The sequence below is a fragment of the Pristiophorus japonicus genome, chromosome 12, assembly GCF_044704955.1.
Source record: "Pristiophorus japonicus isolate sPriJap1 chromosome 12, sPriJap1.hap1, whole genome shotgun sequence".
NCBI classification, from domain to species: Eukaryota; Metazoa; Chordata; class Chondrichthyes; family Pristiophoridae; genus Pristiophorus; species Pristiophorus japonicus.
Genome location: NC_091988.1, coordinates 162806565 through 162830000, shown reverse-complemented (window position 1 = coordinate 162830000; position 23436 = coordinate 162806565). Strand labels below are relative to the sequence as shown.

Sequence of the window (23436 nt, the reverse complement as noted above, 5' to 3'; positions counted from 1 at the left end):
CCTCGATTCCGAGGGGCTGCCTATGAGTGATAAAACTATTCCTGTTCAGTGCATGTAAAGTGTCTAAACATTGTATGCATTACAGGCAGGAATGCACTGGTCTCAATTTACCAGCTGATCTGTGAATATAGTGTGGGGGTAGATAATGGAATATGATATTTACATTTCAAAAATCCTTGCTTTGAGACATTTCCTTCCATAACTAACTTTAAATGCAAGTGTTGTGACTCTTGCAGTGGGCCTGGAGATTAACAGAAGCATGCAACTGCACTGAATCAACTTGGCATGTTTAATAGACCATAAGAGGGTTTGGTTAATCTGATAGTGGATTGCAAGATTCACTTGTAGATCTGCACTACTACCTATTCTCTAGAGGTTGAATGGTTGGGGATTGCTGTCAATTGCATTCCATCAAGGTGAAGATGCCATTTTGATCTCTCATCATGACCTAACTTGAAAAGCTTCCCCACCAGTTTTTTTTTTAAGCTATTGTTGGCCTGCCACTGGGAGATGCGCAAGGGTTGACTTTTAATCTTTTGCTGACAGTCCTCTTGTGCTTTGCATTAAAAGATAGATAAGAGACTAAGACCTTTTTTTTTAAAAAGGAGTGAAAGGTGAGGTGTTTGTAGCAATGATCCTGGCAGTTAGCATTCAGTATTAGCCAATGTCAATACAGAGCTGTTTAATGTGATCCCTTGTATGATGAGCATAGATGTAAACCCATTCAAGTTTTCTTCTTCCATTCCATCCATCTTCCACTGCAATCTTATTTAAATTGAACAGCATTCTGGTTTAGATGGTGGGAACTGTATCCTGTAAAACATTCATTGCCAATCTGAGCAATGTATTGGGTGAGTATAAATATATTTAAGGTTTTTAAGAAATAAATGTAGAATTAGGCTCTACATTTACTTATGTAAACTGCCTGGAATGTTGAAGGTGAGGTACCAGTACATGTGCAAATTGCTTTTGTAAGTATGTTGGTGCGAATATACTGAGTTATCCTCTTGTCATTTTCTTCCATAAAATCTGCAGTAATCAGCAACTCCTTCAACTGTGTTGCAGCAATTCTGCGTCCTTAATGGAAATTAATACATTTTCAAAATAGGTAATGGTGAAACCTAGTAATCTTCCTGACAACACTTAAGGTTTGAAAATGAACACAGGAACTGGAGTGCTAAAATGTGACTTTCTAACATTCTTAAAGAATAACAAGCTAAGGTACTGTTGGGTTTTTCTTGGTATTACTGTTATGTAGTACCAGCAAACTTGCTCAGTTTCAGAAATGGACAATGATTAAGACTTAATTACAATAACTTCTTGCTTGCTTAATTATCTCTTTCTACCTTAATTTGGCAACTTGGCTAATTGCAATAGCTGCTGGCCTTTGACCAGTTATATGCATCCCTGCCAATCTGATTTTTAAGAAAACTAATGGGAGCTAGGTGGAAAATATAAATCAGTTTATGCTCATAATATACAGGACACTACCTTGCATTAAACGTAAGCTATTTGCTGGTTGCCATGGAAGAGATGTCTTTTGTATAACATTTTTTGATGTCGAATTTAAAACAGCCATATAAATCCTTCGAATTTTGTTTCATATTGGCCAACTACTGACACTGCACAATGAATTATGAAGAACATAATTTTGCATTTTTCCTAACTTGAATGTGGTAGCCTAAATATCTTGACGTCTCACCTAATTTTAACAGTTAACTTGCAGGACACTTTGGCAACAACTTCCTCAAACTTTCGTAATCTAATGCAAATGGCAATTTTCTTTTTTTTGTTTCACGTGGTAAAGCACGTAAAGGATTCTAAATGATGTCCCGGAGGAGAAGCAGAAGCCCGTCCCGAGAACATAGAATGCGTGGTGACCGCGGTGCAAGTAGCAAGACTGACAGCGCCGATCCTCGAGAACTTGAGAGGCGCATTTTTGTTGGAAATTTGCCCACCGACTCCATGGTGAGGAAGGATTTGGAAGATATGTTCCTTAAATACGGCAAGATAAATGGTTAGTATCTGGAAGCATTAAGACTTTCCAACTGAATCCAGTAGTTGATTTTAATGTCCTACCTGTTACTACTTGAAAGGTATGTTGCCACAATTTCAGAACTGAGTTGTAATATCTTCACCGGGCTGTTCGGTGCCACTTGTTGACTATTTGCTCCTAAAGAAGTTAGTAACAGTTTCAGTTGGAAAACTCCAAGACTGAGGAAACTTCTGACCAATAACTTGTTCTTGACTGGGTGGAGCAATATACAAAAACTGTTTGAAGCATTGGTTTGTCCACCTTTGCTGACTGCGCAGCTCTGAATTCCCATTGCGAGTAATGGAAATTCTTAAAACTTGCGAAGGGTTGGGGTTTGAACAATTTTTTTAAAAAAAGGTGAGTTTCGTTCTTTGAAGTCAAGTTCAGTCACACTTGTACAAGACCATAATATGCAGAAGTATATGGTGTGCATTCTCAAACAGCTGTCAGAACCCTGGGAGAAGACGACCATGGTTCGGGGTAGGGCATGGCAGAGAAACATGTAAATGTACTGCTGGTTGTTGACCCACTTTCTGCTCTGAAGCCTACTAACAATGTGCCTGTACACACATGCACAGGTCAGTAGAATACTGAAGAATTTCAATCTTTATACTTGCTAGTCAAAGCCAGAGTATCATTGTTGCAACCACGTGCTGCTGTGTAATGGTTTTATGCACCAGTTATCCTCCATATACATCAGATTCTGGCTTATTGTGCAACTTGAAAATGAGTTCTGTCTGCTGCAATAGCCAACAGTCCTCTTATTCCTGATTTGAGTTGCAACTTAGAATCTATCAGCTAAAGTTGGATTTTGATGCGCTTACACTTGAGAACTTCACTCTGACAGGTGGTCACCTATGATGTCTTTTGTCATCCATTGCCACGATTTTGAAGATTTGAACCGGTTGTCCTCAAAAAATCTGCAATCCTGCAAGACCTTCTGACAAAGGATGATTTCACTTGTTGCAACTGATTTATCATGTGAATCTTTCTGATTGGAGGAGAACACTACGTCAAAGAACGACATCAGACATTTTAAAGTTCTTTTTATTTTGGTGCTGGGAAATAAAGCATTTATTTAAAAAAAAAAATGCAGCTTGTGCAACTGCTAGTAGGAAAGAACTGACTTTCTGCCTCTGGCTTCTCTTCAGGAAGAGAAGGTGTCTAGGAAAAGTTTGATTCTAGAATATAGTTAAGTGCTGACAGAGTTGGGTTCACTGTTACCAGAAGTCGAGCCTACTATTTAGGTGTTTCATTTGGCGTGTCCTTTTTTCCCAGCGGTCATTGTGTCTTTGTAATAGGAAGGAATTGTGGCTTCTGACTTGCTTTTAAATTGAATATTCAGGTTGCCGAAGACCTTTTCTAATGGTCCTTTCAACTGATCTGGCTCACCTTGATACCATAGGCAAAACAGAGTTGTTCAGTTCATTGCCCAAGTAGTATTCAACTTGTGTCTTTAGCTAATCATTTTGCACAGTCTACTTCAGGACCTTGTGTGTCCTCTGGCATCCTCTTCTATCAAATGTTTAGTCATTTGACCCCCGTTAGTCACCAAGGAAGCCCTTTCGGCTACCTTTGTTTTGTGTGGACTAAGATCTTTTGAGTTTAAGAACTTATGACCCAAACAAGTACTAACTGAAATAAGCAAGTGCTCCTAGAGCACCATGCAAATAAATGCTACATTCTAATGAACTGGACTATTCATGTGGCTGTGCATACATGAGTTTAGTGACCTGGACAAGTGAATTGAAATGTGATCCAGTTTTCTGCTCCTAATCATTGTCCGGTGACCACTGAAGGAACGTGCTTGTGTGAACACAAGGTGAAAAGAGTTTTGGCTCTGATCCCCTGCATGGGTGATTAGCACATTGATGATTGCTAACTAGGCCTGTATGTTCCCAGTTGGTTGGGTTTCAGGGGCATGTCTATCGAAGAGTCAGCACATTTCAAGGGAGAAATGGGGATAGCCTGTGATCTCAAGCTTGTGCAGAATAAAATTGAGCTTGTTTTGACAGTTTACTTTACATCTTAACTGGTTCTGTTATAAGTTTTGGGGTAGTGCCATATCTTTTAGAAAAATTAACTATTTTGCATCTTGCACCTTTTTAGTCTAATAGCTAATGCCTTTTGGGAGAGGATGGCTTGAGTGGGTTACTAATGTACGAACAGGATAAGTGTCCTTGTAAATAGTCTATTTTGTGCATTTGCATGGAGAGGTAATGCTGGGAATATATCCGTTAAAATTTTAATGGTGTCTAAGCCCCTCCCAACAAAGTTGTGTATCTGACATTCAATAGCTTAAGATGTAATTAGCTTAATGTCTTGGGTGTGGGTCTATGTTTCAAGCTAGCCAAATAGTTCTCACCAGAAGTGTACTTTAAGTTATCAGTTATCCTACAGGCTTGAATCACTTCTGAGGACCTGCAGTAAAGTATTTCCAGAAATAAATTATGACATTAAGTATCACAGTCCCCTCCAGACAAATAACTTTATCCAGTGCGAGCCATGGCATCTGCCGGCATGGATATTGACAGATTGGAGTACGGAATGCGAGTGGATCATCCATCAGACCTGAGGCTCATTGCTGTATTGAAGTACAAGATTTTGATTTGGATGTCCGTTCCACTGTCCAGGATGAAAATGATGGTGGGTATAGATGAGAACAGTGCTTTTGAGAGTTTTGAGTTATATTTTTTTTGAGGCTTGATGTTTGCAATTGGAAATCTCACTTGGGATTGAGGTGGTTGGAAGAGTTTTGAAAACTAGGCTCTACCCTTATGATGTACTACAAAGGGAAATGGGCAGTGTTAATGACATTTGATTTGATAGATGTTAACATGCTTGACAGTGGAGGAAGCTTGTTTGTTCCATGCATAGTATATTCCTTGGGCTGCAAGTTCAGACAAAATATGGGATGTCTTCCATGCAATTAATTCCTCTGGAAAAAGCAATTTGGACTAGCAGGTGCACACCCCAAGCATACTCCAACCTGCCTGTGTAGCCAAGATACATAATGTAACCTGGTAGCTAGGGATGATTAGCCATTTTAACTTTGACTTTGAATTATGAAAACTAATTTCTCAGTTTTAACTTTAATTGTGAAGAATTAGTCCAAAATTTGCTGTGCAGTTACTTTTAGTGACTCGTTTATTTCTCGAGCAGCAACACTGAAATTCTGTTCTGCCAGCAGTGAATCTGTCAATATTTTTATCTCCTTGTCTGATCAATTTTAAATTCAGGCTCAAATTTGGTGCATGTAAATAAGTGTATTTCTCAGTTTACTGATTTTTAGCTACTGAAAGCTTGTTGCATGCAGAATCCTTGATGTATTGATCAAAATAGGGTTTTTTGTAAGTTGACTGGCACAACAATGAAAACTGAAGATGATTGTAGCTAGGACTAAAATCTGATTTTGTTCCTGGCCTCTAGTTTCATGAGGCTATGTTGGACACCATGCATAATTGGCAAAGGACTGAAGGCCAATTGGTTCATCAAAGCTTGGTCCTTGCCTCCCTAGCCCAGAAAAAGGCATATAATGGATTTCTGTTATATTGCTAGCTCAGTAGTCAATTCTGGAATTTAAATGGACAGAATCCAGCTAACAGCATAGATTATGCTGGGAGAAAGGGGTTCCACAATTAATGTTCTGTACTCTTCCCCTTTTTCAATTAATACAGAATGTTGAATTGTGAGTGACATGCTCTTTGCTACTCAATATTGGGGAAGATGGAGATGTGGTCAGTTATACTTGCATGTCCTGTCACATCTCTGCAGCAGTGACTGAAGTCCTCTGCATTGCGTCAGGTTCTTGGATACCAGAGCAAGACCTGGGTATTTTACGCATTGCGCAAGATTAGGGTACAATACCCATCGCTAGGCTTTTAACTGGTGAAATGATGAACTATATTACATGTAGCACCATTTTTTCTCGAAGGTGAACTATCTTCACATGGTTTAGGATATGGTTTCTAATCTAGGGAATGGAATATTTGTAACCGAAGAGTGCCATTCTTTGCATAAATATTTGAGCAGTATTTGTCAATCCTGAACAATTGGTGTTTTCAAAATGAATTCTATCTGCAGATGGAATTGTAAATTTATGGCATTGAATTGATGAAACATCACTTAACTAGATTTGACATCACAGTAGTAGGGAAAGTGGATGTGGTAACAGGGCACTTAGAAAATAATATGGATTGGGCAGCGTTGACACTGACTTATGAAAGGGAAATATGTTTGGCAGTTTTTTGAAGTAACTAGCAGAATAGATAAGGGGGGAACAGTGGATGTGGTGTATTTGGATTTTTCAGAAGGCATTTGATAAGGTGCCACATGAGGTTTATTAAACAAAATTGGGGCTCATGGGATTGGGGGTAATATACCAGCATGGATTGAGGATTGGTTAATGGACAGAAAACCAAGAGTAGGAAAAAACGGGTCATTTTCAGGTTGGCAGGCTGCATCTAGTGGGATGTGGCAAGGATTGGTGCTTGGGCCCCAGCTATTCACAGTCTATCACTGATTTGGATGAGGGGACCAAATGTAATATATCCAAGTTTGCTGCTGATATAAAGCTGTGAGGAGAATGCAAAGAGGCTTCAAGGGGATACAAGTGAATGGGCAAGAACATGGCAAATGGAATATAATGTGGAGAAATGTGAAGTTATCCTGTTTGGTAGGAAACATAGAAAAGCAGATAATTTTTTAAATGGTGAGAGATTGGGAAATGTTGGTGTTCCGAGGCACCTGTGTGTCCTTGTACACACCACTGAAAGTTAACATGCAAGTACAGCAAGCAATTAAGAAAGTAAATTGTATGTTGGCCTTTATTACTGGAGGATTTGAGTATGAGTAAAGATGTCTTACTGCAACTATATAGGGTCATGGTGAAAGACCCCACCTGGAGTATTATGTACAGTTTTGGTCTCCTTGCCTAAAGGAAGAATATACTTGCCATAGAGGGAGTGCAACAGATGTTCACCAGGCTGATTCCTGGGATGGGAGATTGTCCTAATGAAGAGATTGAGCAGGCTAGGCCTATATTTAGAAGAATGAGAAGTGATCTCATTGAAACATACAAAATTCTTGGAGGGTCTGACGTTAGATACAAGGAGGATGTTTCCCCTGTCTGGGGAGTCTAGAACCAGGGGTCACAGTCTCTCAATAATGGGTGGGCCATTTAGGACTGGGATGGGGAGAAATATCTTCATTCAGTGGGTGGTGAGTCTTTGGAATTCTCTACCCCAGAGGGCTGTGGAGGTTCAGCGGTTGAGAATATTCAAGACAGATCGATTTAGATTTTTGGATATGGGAATAGTGCGGGAGTGGAATTGTGGAAGATCAGCCGTGATACTGAATGGTGGGGCTGAATGACCACCTTCTGCACCTAATTTCTTATGTTCTTGCTGATGTTCTGTAAATCAATTATAATTACTTCTATCCCGGCTATAAAATTTGGTTATAGAAGGGAGATTTTTTGATTACTTTCCTTTAAAAGTTACCATTGGAAAGGCAATGAATATAACCACCTAAATGCGATTTTAGATTTCAATAGGAGCTGATGTTAAAATGTCTTGCGAATAATGTGCTTTGTGGGCATTATTCTGAGCCACAAATTTGACCCCCCTTCTCCCCCCCCCCCCCCCCCCCAAAACCCCAATGGCCATTGTTAACTTCAGCAGCAAATTGTTGCAGGAAGGGAGGTTTCACGGCCTTTCCTTACCTGATGTCTATACTTGTGCAGTTTAAGTAGGAGTTGCTGAATCGCAGATACGACTCCAAATTGTGGTTAACGGCCCCTTGGTGGCAGTTTTGAGGGCCTGGTTTTCAAAGACACTTCCTCAGTCGGTCAAAGGCTGTACTAGAGGCGGTGTTGGATCTTGTCAATGCCTGCTCTTGTTGATAGGAGGCTCCCGAGATATGGGAAGTGGTCCACGTTGTCCAGGGCCGTGCTGTGGATCTTGATGACTGGGGCAGTGCTGTGCAGCGAGCACAAGCTGGTGGAGGAGCTTTGTCTTACTGATGTTTAGCGTAAGGCCCATGCTTTCATACGCCTCAGTAAATACGTCTATGTCCTGGAATTCAGCCTCTGTATGCAAGCTCATGGTCTACAGGGCTGTAGTAATATCCACCCTCCTGTATGGCTCAGAAACATGGACCATGTACAGTAGACACCTCGTCGCTGGAGAAATACCACCAATGGTGTCTCCGCAAAATCCTACAAATCCCCTGGGAGGACAAGACGCCACCACCATTGGCGTCCTCGACCAGGCCAACATCCCCAGCATTTGAAGCACTGACCACACTTGATCAGCTCCGCTGGGCAGGCCACATAGTTCGCATGCCAGACACGAGACTCTTCAAGTAAGCGCTCTACTCGGAACTTCTTCACGGCAAACGAGCCAAAGGTGGGCAACGGAAATGTTACAAGGACATTCTGAAAGCCTCCCTGAAAAAGTACAACATCCCCAGGCCAAAGATCGCCCTAAGTGGAGGAAGTGCATCCGGGAGGATGCTGAGCACCTCATCTCGTCGCCAAGAGCATGCAGAAATGAAGCACAGGCAGTGGAAAGGGCGTGCGGCAAACCAGTCCCATCCACCCCTTCTCTCAACAACTATCTGTCCCACCTGTAACAGAGACTGGTTCTTGTATTGGACTATACAGCCACCTAAGAACTCAGAAGAATGCAAGCAGGTCTTCCTTGATTCTGAGGGACTGCTGATGATGTAACGACCCCTCCCTGATCAGGACCACTTAAGTCATTTGTAGTGTCCTTAACTATCAACTTGGCTGAGGCCAATGGGTAGCTCAGCTAGCCAAAGGTGAACTCATTGAGGAATATCAGGGCAGGCTCCACAAGGTGTTCTTTGGCAAGATATAAACTTTCCTACCCACCTTCCTTGATCTGGAATAAGGATTTGTGTCCTAATCCATCACCTAAAAGAACATGTTCGCAGTTTCACATGCATCGAATTTGATTCTATTTGAGAACAGCTAGTAGTCAATGTAACTTTTTTAAATATCTCTACTTGGTGCTCTTTCATCAAGTGATGCTGTCAAGGATGCCCTGCTATGGCTCCCTATACATAAAAGGCTGTCATTTACAACCTGATTCTTCATTTGGTCCACAATAGTAATGTAACTAAGTATGCAGAATCTTTGTTAATGGGCTTTTTCACAGTATCAAAATGTGTTGGAGGGAAAGTGCACTTAAGCCAATGTGCTTTAATACTAAACCAGTATTGTGTACTCTTTAGAATCTCAAATTGATGCTATTGTGATGAGACCTGTAATCAATCATTTACCCTCCTGCTGTACAGTATGAGCTCAATGTTTAAAGTTTAGAAAGTTTAAAATTACAAAATATTGGATGAGTTTTATAGTTCAAGCAGCATGGGGAGGGAATGCTTGTGTCCACATTATTAAATTTTAAACTGGTTAATTTCTTCAAATTCTCCATCGCCTTTTGAAATTGCATTAAAACATTGAGGAAAAATGTCCTTAGTAAATGTTCACAATTGGTTTCCCTATTGAATATTGCGGATGCGCTTTCGACAAAGGGAATTGGGTGATTTGCCCTTCTTGAGGGACTGGAATCCTGAATGTTACTGTGGACTGTGCTGGCTTCAGATAATCCTGTGGTGCATAATTTGGCTACACTATATTTAAACTTACCACATTAATGCCAATATTGGAATTTACAATAAAATGCACCTTATTGAGCTGTAATATTTTTGCAGTTGCAGGCAATGCTATTTAGCAACTTTGGTAATGCCTAGAACTCAGTAAAGCTTAGAACTAATTTTCAAATTTTTTCAACTTAAACAATAAAACAGTAGAGATTGGGAACTTCATGGGGAGCAATAGTCATGCTTGACACCCTGCCCCCTACAGCACATAATGTTGGGGCACTGCCACATTGGCATGGGTACAGTCAGATAGTGTGAATTTTGTGTTTTACTATGTAGTTAGATATCCACATTGTTTACTACAGCCAGTGGCCAATTAATTTTGTATTTTTTTTTGGCAAGAAGTATGAAATATTCACAACGTTGCGGTTTGAATGGACTTGGAACGTTTTGTTCTGCGTTTTTGACATCAATCACTTGAGACACTTGCACCTGGATGAAGGAAAGGACAATCCAAGGAATGCTGTTTTTAAATCTGATGAAATTACTTTCAGAAAGTGAAAAAATATTGCATGCTAACTTTGAAAGTGCCTGAGTTTTTGAAGATGGCTAGTCATGTTTGTATTTTTATTAGTTTGTACATTGGCTTCTGGAGATAGGCCAGTGTTTAACCTAGGTTCTATTGAGGTTAAAATGGCAATGTCTACTAAATAAGTGGTATTCCTGTGGAATAAGTCTTTGTAGCCATCTTTTTGGCTACAAAGTTATTGACTACTAGTTGTGTGCCAGCTATGACATTTACATTAAAGTATTGATAGTGTTAACTTCTAGTTGCAAATGTCTTGAGTTTTTGTAGCAGCGTTTAAGCTGAGAAGTTGTCTTTGTATTGAAAGAATGGTGCTTTTGTTTAAAAACAGATAATATAGATGCTTACATTGAGCCAGTGGCAGGTTGATAGGAATTTGGAATTTCATTTAAATCCCCCATTCCTAGATATTTGTCTATGATGTACAAATTGACAATGCTAGCCAAATTTAATATGGAATAGGGTTGATATTGATTGTTTAGACTCTGCAGTCTCAAATGAGGAACCTTTTTTTATATGGGGATTTTTATTGTCCATTAAGTAATCCTCATTGCGGATATGTTTGAAAAGTATATCTAACAGCTTTCAGGATAAGTGGAAACGTCCCTTACGATTGTGCATATTTGAATCTTATTCGTGATATGGAGGTAAGCCAAAGTTCGTTGTCAGATTTGCATAGAACTGGAATGGATTTGCAAAGTAAGAACACATTTTGATTTGTTTAAACAATTAACATTAGTTTCTGGTGTATATTGGTATCTTAAAAGGTGTGCCATAAATCCCAGTCTAAATACTTCAAATTACTTTCCCTTGGTGAGATTTGTTTTGGCTAATGGCCTATGTTTGAGAAGTTGTGTGAATAAGTTGAGGTTTTGCATCTTTTGTTATGCCATTGATTCTGATGGTTGGTTTCAGCAAATAGGCTTCAATCTGCTATTGTCTGCAAGTATCTGATATTTAAGGATAAGCTGATCTTATTGCGGTCTCATTCGCAACCATTTTTGGAGTTTTCTCGCCTACACATGAGGAATTTTGCCTGGCCAAGTGAACAGTTCGAAGAGGTAATGGACTTCGGCATCATATCTATTGACCTTCTGTGAACTAGACATTGCCAGTTTAACTTGCAAGTGTCAAGGGAAGTAATTTTGCTCTATTGAATGGAGATTTTTGAACATCTGGAATTTTTCCATCCCACAGGTATGTACATTTTCATTAACAACATTAATTTTGCAGCTTTGTCAATGCACCATGGATTTGGGTTTGTGCAGTTTGATCGTGTTGAGGATGCTAAAGCTGCCGTGCAAGGAGAGAAGGATCGAAATTGTGGAGGGTACAGATTAGGTAAGAACTGGAGATAACTGCAAGTGTCTTCAAATGTATACTATGAATGCATTGGGATTTACAAGCATTAAAGAAAATTTATAAAGGAGTGTATTGCTTAACTGTTTGACAAAGCTCAATTTTATTCTGGACCCCTGTACATTAGTGCATCAACCCATATTTTCAAATGAATGGATTTGAAAGTGCACACTTTCGTGTCTTTAACACTAGTTGTGGCATGTTTGGCATCCAAGTATGTTCGCTGTGGTAATGAGTTTATTCTGAATGTGGTAACATTGCACCACACAATCCGTTCAACTAATTAAATGCTTGGTACAACTGAGATGATCATGGAGTAAGCAGAATTTTGTGTTCCAGGGATATCTTCATACTGTTGATTTTTATTCAAAACATGGGTGTGAAGATCTGCAATAACTAGTTTTTCGTCTGATTTTTGACTTTGGCTGTACTGGAGCATTCTTACCATTTTGATCAGTTTTTCAAGCTAGTGACAAATGTAACGGTTCTACCAAAACTTTCTACTGTTTTGAGTACATAATTCAGATGCCAGTTTGTGATTGCTTGTCTGAAAAATTCACCTGTAAGCGATTTGCTTAATGCATTAAACAATCCTTGTGGTAATAAACATTTACATAAATCTGTTGTCAGATATGATGCATTCAAGGTTATATTCTGTTCTTGTTTTGTACAAATTGGTTGGTTGGTTCTTTTCAGATGTTAATATGGCAGCTGATCGAAGAAATTCGAATAAAACTCCACGGAGACCGAGTCCTCCGAGAAGGTAATAAAACTTGTGCATCTTTTTTCACGAAGACAAGAATATTTGCCAGTGATGGGATGACGGTCATCTTTTGTTAAATCAGCATATTAAAATTCTAAAATTTTCTGATTGCGTGGGGATTTGTGAAGCTGCTTTTTCAACATTTTGCAGTGAAGTAAGTTACACATTTAAATGACTCAGCTTTATTTTAAGGATGCCTCTCGGGGTTTTGTTTCTGCGTAGTGCATCAGTTGTACAAGCTTACAATAAAGTATGACTGTAGCATTAATGCTTATGTATGTCAACAATGTAAATTAGTTCTTGCACAAAATTAATAAAAAATGGTGCATTTTGAAATGAATTGCAACTTGCAATGAATTTTCCAAGTGTTCTTTGGAACGTTGACCATGTGCCGTGGGTCCCAGTGATTCTCATTTGCGTGCTTCTGTTGCACATCACTTCACATCTCGTTTGCTGTTGCTTTAAAATTTCATGCGTGCGTCCGTTCACTTTACATGTTCAGGCTTATAACTGATAATCATGTGCCATGTCTAGTGAGGTAAGTATCAGGAGGGAAATAGGTGAAAGGAGCAAGAGGCTGATTTGGAGCTGGCAATTCCTTATTGCATTGATAAACTTCTGTTGCCACACACTTCTGCCTTTAATTGTTCCATTCATCTGGAGGCACAGTACAAGATGAAGAGGGCTTAAAAACTATATTAAATAAAGGCTGATGTCATAATGAATAACGAAAAGTAGTTCATATCAACTGGTGAAGATTCAATCAAGTAGATTGACTTGAAGCACAGATCTCTGCAGGTCTACTTGAAAATGCTGAAACCTACTCACTACTTGAAAATTGTAGGTTTGTGTCACTGATCAGTCATCCTGCCATATGCTCCATAGTCGTGAGTACATATGCTCCAGAATCCAATATGCTTGTGTGTCTAAACTTGCTACCAACAACATGGAATATACAATTGCCTGAATGGTGATTACTTGAATTGATTCCATTAATTATAAAAAGAAAAAGTTTGTGTTTCTGCCAATAGAGCCCATCGTTGGAGTTTCTTGCAACACATTAACACAATTTTTGTGGATCTCATGACCACATTCTTGGTGCAAATCACTGAAGTTTTCTTTTTAGGTACAAACTCTCTTCCTCTTCCATTTGTGCTGCTTTCTTCCCTTCCTCTGCTGCTTTTATATAGGATATTAAACCAAAGGTAAGTAGCAGTTGATTAGCACAAGATTTCATTTGCGATTGGATGGAAATTACGACTACACAGTGACTCCTAAGGAAATTCAACATTTTAATGGCGTCTGGAAAGTGGACATGACCTAGACTGAATCAGAATCGACAGAGCTGTTGGAAAATGTGTTGGCGTAACTGGATATCCAGGGCATTGGCTACAGTTCCATCCTAAATGATGCAGTAGGAAAAAAATCACCAAAGCTTTTGGAAGCAACTAAATGTATTGATGGCAATGATTGCATAAAAATGGAATATGGGAAAGACTTTCTGGATTTAATTCTTCCGATCTGTCCATGAACCTAATGAGGTTCCTTGGTTATAAAAACGGCCGGTCTTTCAGCTATTGCCCAGTTATGAATTGTATATTGGAGGGCGTCAGTTCTTAAAACTCCTAACTAATTATTTCCCAGACCATATCCTAGTTTTTCCAGTGTTAAACTCGGTTTGTGAATTCTAACTTTTTGAGCTGCACCATAATCAATTGTAATAAGTGTGGGAAAGTTGTGTGCTGCACAGAATTCTTGTGAAAATATCCCATCCTAAATATTTTTGGTATCCTCAGCCAGAAAGCTGGCCGTGTTATGAATTACGTGGGCTACAGCAACATTCCAGAAATGTTGAGGATTTCATCTGACAAGTATTGGGACATGGGGGTTGGTTGGGTTGAGGGGGTGGGTGTGGGGAGGAAAGAAAGAGCAATCTGAAATCCACCATTGCATGAAATAAATGGCTGTTAACTCTTTTTGACATTTAACTATGAAAATAAAACCAAGCTACTAATAACTTCAACAAATGCCCCTTCACACGATGTCGTCTTGGTTTATAATGCATTATGCAAGCACTGAAATTTTGCTGTTTTATGTTTGGTTAAAATATCAAAACTAATTTTTGCATTCCCCCGTGAATCATATTAGAAAGTGTGTGCTGAGTCATACGACAATGCAGGGATTCTGACTTTGCCTTGTGCATTCAGAATTCAGAACTGCTTGATTCGATTAGATAAGTGTTACAATGAACCACTAGCCTGTTTTTTTTTTTAAAAGCTGATTAGGGATTTCAAGAGCACCCAGGTATATTTAAACAACTTTGTAAGCTTTGACTTTAAGCAATGTTTCAGTAACTAATATATTCTGCATTAGTGATATCCAGTTTGTCCTTATGAAAGCTTGCAGTCAGTAACTACATGCTTAGCATGTTGGAAGTTTTAAAGTTACAGTATCTGGTGTTTTTTTGAAAACATACTTATTGGGTTCACCTGCTTTTGATAGAGATCCATTTGCCTTTGGTGATGAACGTGATTTAAGACGTGATCGCTCTCCGCTCAGACCTGCCAGAGACGAACGAGATGCAAGAGATCCTCTGTATGATCGGTACAGGGATGCCAGGGACCCAACCTACAGGTAAAATTATTACTTTTGGACGACTTGCCTCTTGCAATAGAACATTATTTCCAACAATCAGAAGAGCAATCTGTTGAGGCTTTTTTTGGTCCAAAACTGAAATAGCAATATAGTCCCATCCACGTTTAAAACAGGCAGCACTTGTATTGGGGGGAAAAAAGTCGTAATCATTTGCATTAACATCTATTTCAAAGTTGTTGGTTATAGCATCTCGAGTGCTCCATTTATTTTGGGCAGAAACAGATGTGACCATATCCAGTTCGAGATTTTAAACTTCTTGCAGGTAATAACATTTAAAGCTGATCGCCTGCAATTTAAAGTCTGTCAAACTGTCGTCATACGTTGTCAACCCCTTTGTGGGTAGGGGTGATGCCAAGGCAGTAACTTTGCAGTCTTTTGGGGGGGGGGGGGGAGGGTGGTGGGCGGTGGAGAGAAAGGGGAAGAGAGAGAAAGAAACTGGCTCTTAACATTTAAATTTTACCTGTGAATTCTGGTCACTCAAGTATTCTTTTTTGTGTCTCTCGGCTTTTTTTTTGGAAAGTGTGGTATTCTGGTGTATTGAGCATTCCTCAATATAATTGGGAAAACAGATTTGGGACCATTGGAATTTTCTCAAGTCACTGCACTACAAAAGTAATCAGTAGTTTTAAGTGTGTTGATGCCATTATAATACTTGCATTTATATACAATCTAAAGATGCTCTGCTCACTGTTCCCCTTTTGATTTCTTGACTTGTAAATTGAGTTTAATTGAAGTTTGAAGCTATTCCAGTTTAATTTAGTTTTTTTTTAAATTGCTACTTTCCAGTTGTGCTTTGCCTAGACAAAATTGCAGTCTTTGCTCTCAACTCAGTACAAGCAACCTGTAAATTTGTCTTTCTTATCTTCTGGTACACTTCACAAAGTAGGCTTAAATGAGCCATCCTTCGGCCTATTTGATCTAATCCTTCTAGAACAGCATTCTTGCTGTCTTACTTACAGCAGCTGGATATTTCTTAAATGTGTCCCAATTTCCTGGCCTTTCACCACCTTGCTAGCTTGTTGATCACCTTTATGTAAAGAAATACTTAAAATGCATCTTTCATGTTTTGTTTTAATGCTATATGGCAGCATTATAGAAGCAATGTTTTTTGGTCTAGCTTATCTAGTTGCATCTTGTATACCTCCCAAAGTTCCCTTCTGAGATGCTACTTGAGGCTAAACAATCCTAACTTAGTCATGTATATCGTATGTGGCTGGTTAAGGTACAGCTTCAGCATGATCTCTGATGTTGTATGACAGTATACTTTAATTACATGTTAGCTCCTCCATTGTCTAGCTGGGTGGGACTGTACGCGCCTGGTTCCATTCTTCTCTATCTCTTTGTAGCTAGAGAATCGGCTGCAATGGCTTTTCTTCCTGCTCCCGCATCGTTGGCTCTAGTGTCTCAAGAATCTCTCCTTGGCCCCCTATTATTTTTTTTTTTCTTGACCCCTCCGCTGTCCCTAGTTGTCAGACTGCTTGTCTGGCATCTAGTACTGATATAAGCAGAAATTTTCTCCAACTAAGTACAGGTTGTACCTCTCCGGTCCGGGACACACTAATCCGGAAACATCTGTGGTTTGGCATTAGTTGGGTTTGAAGGAGTGGGGGGGGGAGGTTTTTTTTAAATGTTTTGATTAGCTGGTCGGCTGTCTGTGTTCGGCGATTGGCTGAGGGAGTTGCCCACAGGCTGCCAGTGCGCACACGCACACAGGAGCCAGTGAGCTGTCGTGGTTCGGAAAATTCTTGTTCTGGCACCGATCAGGTCCTGACGGTGCCAGACCAGAGAGGTCCAGCCTGTATTGGGAAGACTGAAGCTGTTGTTTTCAGTCCCCACCACAAACTGTTCCCTAGCCACAGACTTCATCCCTCTCCCTAGTATCTGTCTGAGCATGAACCAGCCTGTTTGCAACCTTGGTGACATATTTATCACTCAAGTGAGCTTCCGACCACACATTCATGCCGTGACATTGCCCGACTCCGTCCCCTACCTCATCATCTGTTGTTGAAATCCTCATCTATACCTTTTTAGATTGGGCTATTCCAACGCACTCCTGGGTGGCTTCCCACATTCAACCCTCTAAACTTTGTAAACTTGGTCATCCAAAACTCTGCTGGCTGTGTCATAACTCTCAAGTCCTGTTCATCATCATAGGCAGTCCCTTGGAATTGAGGAAGACTTGCTTCCACTCAACATGAGTTCTCGGGTGGCTGTACAGTCCAATACTAGAATCACATTCTCTGTCCCAGGAGCTTGCTGACATAGATTGGCTCCCGGTTAAACAATGTCTCTTTTTAAAAAAAAAAATCATCCTGGTTTACAAATCCTTCTATGGCCTCACCCCTCCCTATTTCTGTAATCTCCTTCAGCCCAACAACCTCCCTCTTCGCACCCCCCACCCGGAGATGTCTGCTCCTCAGATTCTGCCCTCTTGAGCATCCCTGATAATCACTCGACCATTGGTGGCCATGCCTTCTGTTACTTAAGCCCTATACTCTAGAACTCCTTGTCTAATTCTCTCTGCCTCTCTCCCTCTCTTCTCTTCTTCAAGGTCATCTGCCCTAATTTCTCCTTGTGTGGCTGTCAAATTTTGTTTTATAACTCCTGTGAAGCACCTTGTGATGTTTTACTACGTTAAATTGCTGTATAAATACAAGTTGTTTATTACCATCTCGATGTTTAGGCCTATGTTGTCCAAAAACATTAGCAACTAGTCACATGGCAAAATAGGAATCCAGGTGTGGATAATTGTATTTCTGATTAGTAAAAGATATAGGCACAGCTGTTGGACATGTAGTCTCCTTACTCATTTACATGGCATAAGCATGTGTACTTGACCCTTTTGTGCCATTTGTTGGTAAAATGGCAAGATGAAAAGCTGTGCATGACTGCTTTGTAATTGTGGAATGCTTTACTTCCTTGATTACAGAATGGTGATTAAGTAAATATTCACACACATTTACTTGTATTGTGTGTAAGGGGTTTCTATTAAGCTTAGTTTTTGCCACGTGCACAGTCATCGTAACCACTACTGTGGCTTGTCAGCAATTTCTATTGGACAATACTGGTTTAGATTTGCCGAGTGACTAACAACCATGGGTCTTTAATTGCCCCGTTGGTGAGCTCTTATCTTCCCTGTGACGTGCATTCTTCTTTGCTTCCATTGTGCATTTTTCTAGTTTCCATAGATGAGTCCAGGTGCACAAGATCTCAACTGCCTCTAGTCCATGGCCTATTGGTAGTTCCCATTATGCATACCCTATGGTTATTTTCAGAGGTGCTCTTCCAGTTTGGTTATGTAATTTTCCAATTGAGCTCAAGAGTTGGTTTGTAGTTATTAGATAGAGCTGTCCCACTTGTATAAGGAACTATTTGTCTGTTGCACCTAACAACCTCTTGTTAAATGTCAGTCTTGATGCACATTGTTGTTGGATGTGTCCTCCCTGGTTTAATAAACCATCCATGTACTCATTTAGCATGTCAACTATCATGTTTTACCCGATTACCCTCTTGCTGTTAATACTTTTGAAAGAATGATTTGGCATTCATACTTTGCATCCTTTGGTACCCCTAATCTCTGATTTGTTGCTGTACAATCTTGTACTTGGTCAAATGGTCAACCACTCTATGCGAACTTTTAAACTGTTTCGAACACCTCCCCAGTTTAGCTACTTCCAATTTATGTAATGTGGATCTGGAAGAGATTTGTTTCTTGTGGGCCTCCTGAGGCACCTGGGTTAGAGCGTTCGATGAGCTTGGCTTCCTTCCCACTTGTGTTCAGTTTATATATGCCCGGTTGAAGTCCCCCTGTCTTTTGCTTGCCATTCTAACACTCAGTGATTCACTTTTATTTTAGCAAGTGGTTTGTAGCAAACCCCAAACATGGTCAATAAGAAAGTGTCTAAGACATTGCCAGGGAATTTCATATCTTTTTCTGCAAGGATTGATCAGCTACCTCCTACATGCTCCCCCTTGCATAAGGTAATTTCTGTTGTCTTGTGCCCTCTTCCCCATTGATTTTCTCTACCCCCTCCCCCCCCATATACCTTGTATGTTATGTTCAATTCCATCGTTTTGTGATTGCAACAACCGAGTAATCGTTTATCTGTGCCTTTTTTATCTGAAACAAGTGAATTTTCTCCCAATTGGGTGTCTCCACATGTGTAATATTTCAGGTGAAATCATATTCGTTTATAATCACTTGCTGAAAATGTTATTTACCTTGAGTGTAATTGTGGATTGGCCATGGAGCAGTTACAAGACTACGTCCTTTAAAAGATGCACTAGTGGAGCCATGTTCTACAAAGGCTCATGCAGTTGGGTAGGGTGAAATGTTTGTGTATTCCTGTACTAAAAGGTATGACATGATGTACTTGAGACCAAAAATACTGTTTGTTGTAATTTTATCCTTATTAATGACATCCCACTTTACATTCATAAGTCCCTTGTTTTTTTGAGTTTTGTCAATATTCCAAGTAAATACTGAGTATTTAAAGAATTTTATCTGTTTTAGACTTTTTTTTTCCTCCTCATTCTGATGCTTGCTGTGTGTGTGTGTGTGTGTGTGTGTGTGTGTGTGTGTGTATGTATATATAGCTTCTCTCATTCCCTCATTTGTAAAGAATGCAACAGGAATTCTTGGTACACTGGACTGCGAGCCCAAGTGCATCAGTAACTTAACAAGGTCCCATATAAAGCGAACCAGTGCAACTAATTAAACAAGTTGGGTAGCCTGCAGGACTTCTATTTGGTGTGACGATTGAGCCCAGCCTAAAGTTGTTAGCAATTGGTAGTGACTACCTGTCTTTAGAAAACACATTTCAAAGAATGCAAGACGAGCAGAAATCTGTTGTATACCAGTGTCAACTTCAGTGCTTTCTGGTTTGATGAATTGGGCTTCCTCAAGGTTCTTGCTTCAGCTTTCTAACCATCTTTGGGTAGGGCCATAGGGAATGCTCCTCAGTGTTTCATTTCCATGAAGGGCCCTGGAAGTTGTGGCCATTTAAGTTACTTTTGGTTCTGAGCAAAGTTGGCCATGTGTTCTTTATCTCCAGCTTTTATACAGGTTGAACCTCTTATCCGGCGCCCTTGGAACCTGGCCTGTGCCGGTTAAGAAGATTTGCCGGACAATGGGAGGTAACGCTGACCCTCGACTTATGTTTCCATCTGTTTACTATTAATGGGATATTCATTCTCATCTTTTGGCAAATCGGCTCATGTGAAATGGCACAGTTAAATAAATGTTAAGCCCATGTTCTCGGAAACCTGTCTCCCTTCCAGACAATTTTCCAAATGTGGATGAGTTGTATTGCTTCCTCTGCGGGCAGCACACACCACATTTCTACCGTGGAGAGGAAGTTTCCGCTTGCACCAATGGGAGTGTTACTGCTCTGCCGACGTTGCCCTGCTCATGCTCAGGAAGTGAACAGTGAACATGCAAAACGAGTTGTGCGCATGTGCCCCCAGGGTCCGGGAATGATGCTGGACAAGAGGTTACTAGATAAGAGGGGTTCAACCTGTAGTTCAAAACTGCGATTTCATTACTATTGTAGCATAGTGAACTGTGTTGTTGGATCATGTACTTAATTCACTTGCTAAGTCCCATGTTCAGACCTCATTTGTAACGGCATTTTCCATTGTTGGGATAATTATGAAGATAATTATAATAATTTTTAAAAATACACCTGAGGATCAGAGGTGGTGCAGCGTGAACAAGACCAAGAGAAGGTGCAGCACTGGATAATTGTGAGGTCGTGAGGCTCACATTGTTTGCGTACTATGAATTCCACATAGAGAAATCCTGTGGGAAGGACCGTAGAAGTAAGTTTAAGTTTGTGTGTAAGTATTGGCACATGTGGCAGAGCCTGATCTCCAGTCGTTTTGGATCCCTTGCCACTGGGCCAAGACCTTGCTCCCTCAAACCAGTGTGGTAGCTGGTATAGAACGGTCACCCCACGTTAAAAGAATTCACGCACCGGTATCTTCCATCGTATAAAATTAGTTCATCAGTCACCTGAGTACTCATTTTTAGTGTGGAAGCAAGTCATCCTCGACCCCGAGGGACTGCCTATGATAAAAGAAAACATTTTTATAGTTTTTACATCCACCATAGAGGGCAAATGTTTAACGTACCATCTGAAAGACTGCACCATCACTGTGCAGCACTCACTTAGTACTGAAGTAAAAGCCTAGATTATGTGTTCAAGTCTTGAGTGGAGTACTAATCCATAACTTTTGGATGAAGAATGCTGCCACTGAGCCAAGGTGGACATCTTGAGCTAGAATTTCGAATACTTTGCGACCGGGTTTTCGCTGCGATTTGACTCTCCGTGACGCAAACCCGATCGGCGGGATCTTCGAGGTACCTTTTTTTGAGGCAGCACTTCCACGTACCGCCGGGAGAGGAGTGCCGACGTGCATCACTGCAAATAGCATTTATGATTGATTTTTGGCTTGCTGCCCAGAATACTGACACAATTCTGTGGTGCAGCCCTTCCAGGTCCCTTTGTACAGTGAATACCTCTTTGCAGTCATTTCTCTGAAGTTATTGTTGTTGTGTTTTTGGTCAAGACTAGTGAATATTATATTTGTATGGTTGCAGGTTTAGCTGTTGGAGACCAGCTCCAGTTTTTTGTTAACTAGTATTTGGCAGTTGAATACAGAAGGAAAAATGGCAAGCAATGGGTCACATACTCATGTATGTAGTTCTAATTTTTATTTAAAAATTATGGGGAAATTCCATTACCAGTAATTCACTTATCAATTACTTCCTTTTTGAAGTCCAACCGATACATACAGAGCTCGCTTCTAATCTTTGACCCGATACTGATTTGAGGTTATGGTGTCTTGCTTCAGTGCCCTTTTTTATTCCTGGGGTATTAGTGCTTCCTTTTTCAGACAAAGAACGGAGCAAAGCCTCTTTGTAGTGCAGGAAAAGATCACCCAACAATTTGTGTCCTTTTCTTAAAGGGACAGTGCTTTAAATGTGCCTGTGGGATGATTGCTCACATTAGCTTGTGTATGAAGTTGAATAAGGAATGATAATTGTTCCAAACATGTGAAGTATCTTAATTTAGCTATTCTGTTTGGTTTTCTTTCAGTGGTACAAATTATACTGTAAAATAATTGTACTGTTAAATTTTAGGTTTTGTGTTTTTAAGCAAGATCTGTTTCTTGTGGTTTAACCATAATCCTTTGCATTGCAGACGGGAAGAAGTCTATGATCGGTATTATCGCTATGACGATATTTTGCGCCGGAAAGAGGAGCCCTATATGGACAGATTCCGTGAGCCATGGGATCCCAGGGCACCTCGTGAAGTTGATGGTAAGTAATTGGGTAGATATCCATGCTGAAGGAAGGGAATGTACTGAATCTTACTGAACCGAGCAAATGCTTTACATGATAAAGGTTTCAAGTTGTAAGTTTATGTACTGTGTATATTATTCTAGCTTTTTGGTGGCGAGTATGGGAAATAATTGTGCATACCATGTCATTAGATTCTTTCACTTTACATCCTCCACATGAATAGGTGCTGTGGGAGAATCTTGGGACACTGCCTTTAAAGACTTTACATTTTGTCACCTTTTCTGAAGCAGTCCTGCTGTTCCACGTGAAAATGTGGTAATTTGTAGTAGAAATGTTTTAAATACTCCAATAGCCTGCCTGACAATCCAGTAGGGTTTCCCCAGGAATGTGACCTATGCATAGTGATTCTAAAAGGATGGCTGTGTTCAGTGGTTTTGCGAGGAGGAGAGATTGCCAACTTGAGTGCACTTGTTTTTCCAACCTTTGCAGCAAAACATATTCCTGTCCGACTTGGTTTTAGCATCGTGCGTTGGGGTATCCTAGATCCAAGGAGGCAGTGCTGACAGATGATTTAGCTTTCACAACTGTTCATTTCACTACATTTTTCTGGATAGTCTTCTTTCCACTAGATTGCTTCATGATCATGCTGCTTGATTAAAGCATCATTTGAAAGGGATGGAACTAAAGTGAAACCTCTACAAACTGACACATGTAAATAACACGCACTTATTGACAGTCCCAAATAACATGTAATAAATATAAGTTGCACCTTCAACCCATGGACACTTGCAAATTACGAACTACGGGCAACCTTCAATGCTTTCAAGTCAAACACAGCATGTGCAGGTAAGCACTAGGCGGCAGTGGGTGGACGAAACTGCTTTTGTGGAGTGGAGATCTCTTTATCCAGCATCTATAGCGACACAGAAACTGGTCTTGGGGATTGAACGCTTGCACAGCTCTATCCTAGGGATAGAGCATTTTTCTGCTACAATGGATGTTGGACAGCATTTGACACAAGCCAGGAATTGCACCGTACAACATCGTTTCATAAGAATATAAGAAATAGGAGCAGGAGTGGGCCATTTGACCCCTCGAGCTGC

At 40.2% G+C, this 23436-nt stretch overlaps 1 protein-coding gene across 7 annotated transcripts in view; it reads left to right on the top strand.

Annotated features, from left to right (window-relative positions):
- Positions 1–23436, top strand: part of LOC139277522 (nuclear receptor coactivator 5-like) — a 41281-nt gene that overhangs the window by 4598 nt on the left and 13247 nt on the right. For 2 of the 7 annotated variants that reach the window (XM_070896073.1, XM_070896074.1), the window contains exons 2-6: positions 1808–2017; positions 11484–11591; positions 12306–12372; positions 14875–15006; positions 22233–22351. In XM_070896073.1, coding sequence (XP_070752174.1) covers positions 1825–2017; positions 11484–11591; positions 12306–12372; positions 14875–15006; positions 22233–22351 — 619 coding nt within the window. In that variant the 5' untranslated portion in view covers positions 1808–1824. The remainder of the gene's footprint in view (positions 1–1807; positions 2018–11483; positions 11592–12305; positions 12373–14874; positions 15007–22232; positions 22352–23436) is intronic. The other 5 variants (XM_070896078.1, XM_070896076.1, XM_070896075.1 and 2 more) reach the window with 4 other exon arrangements.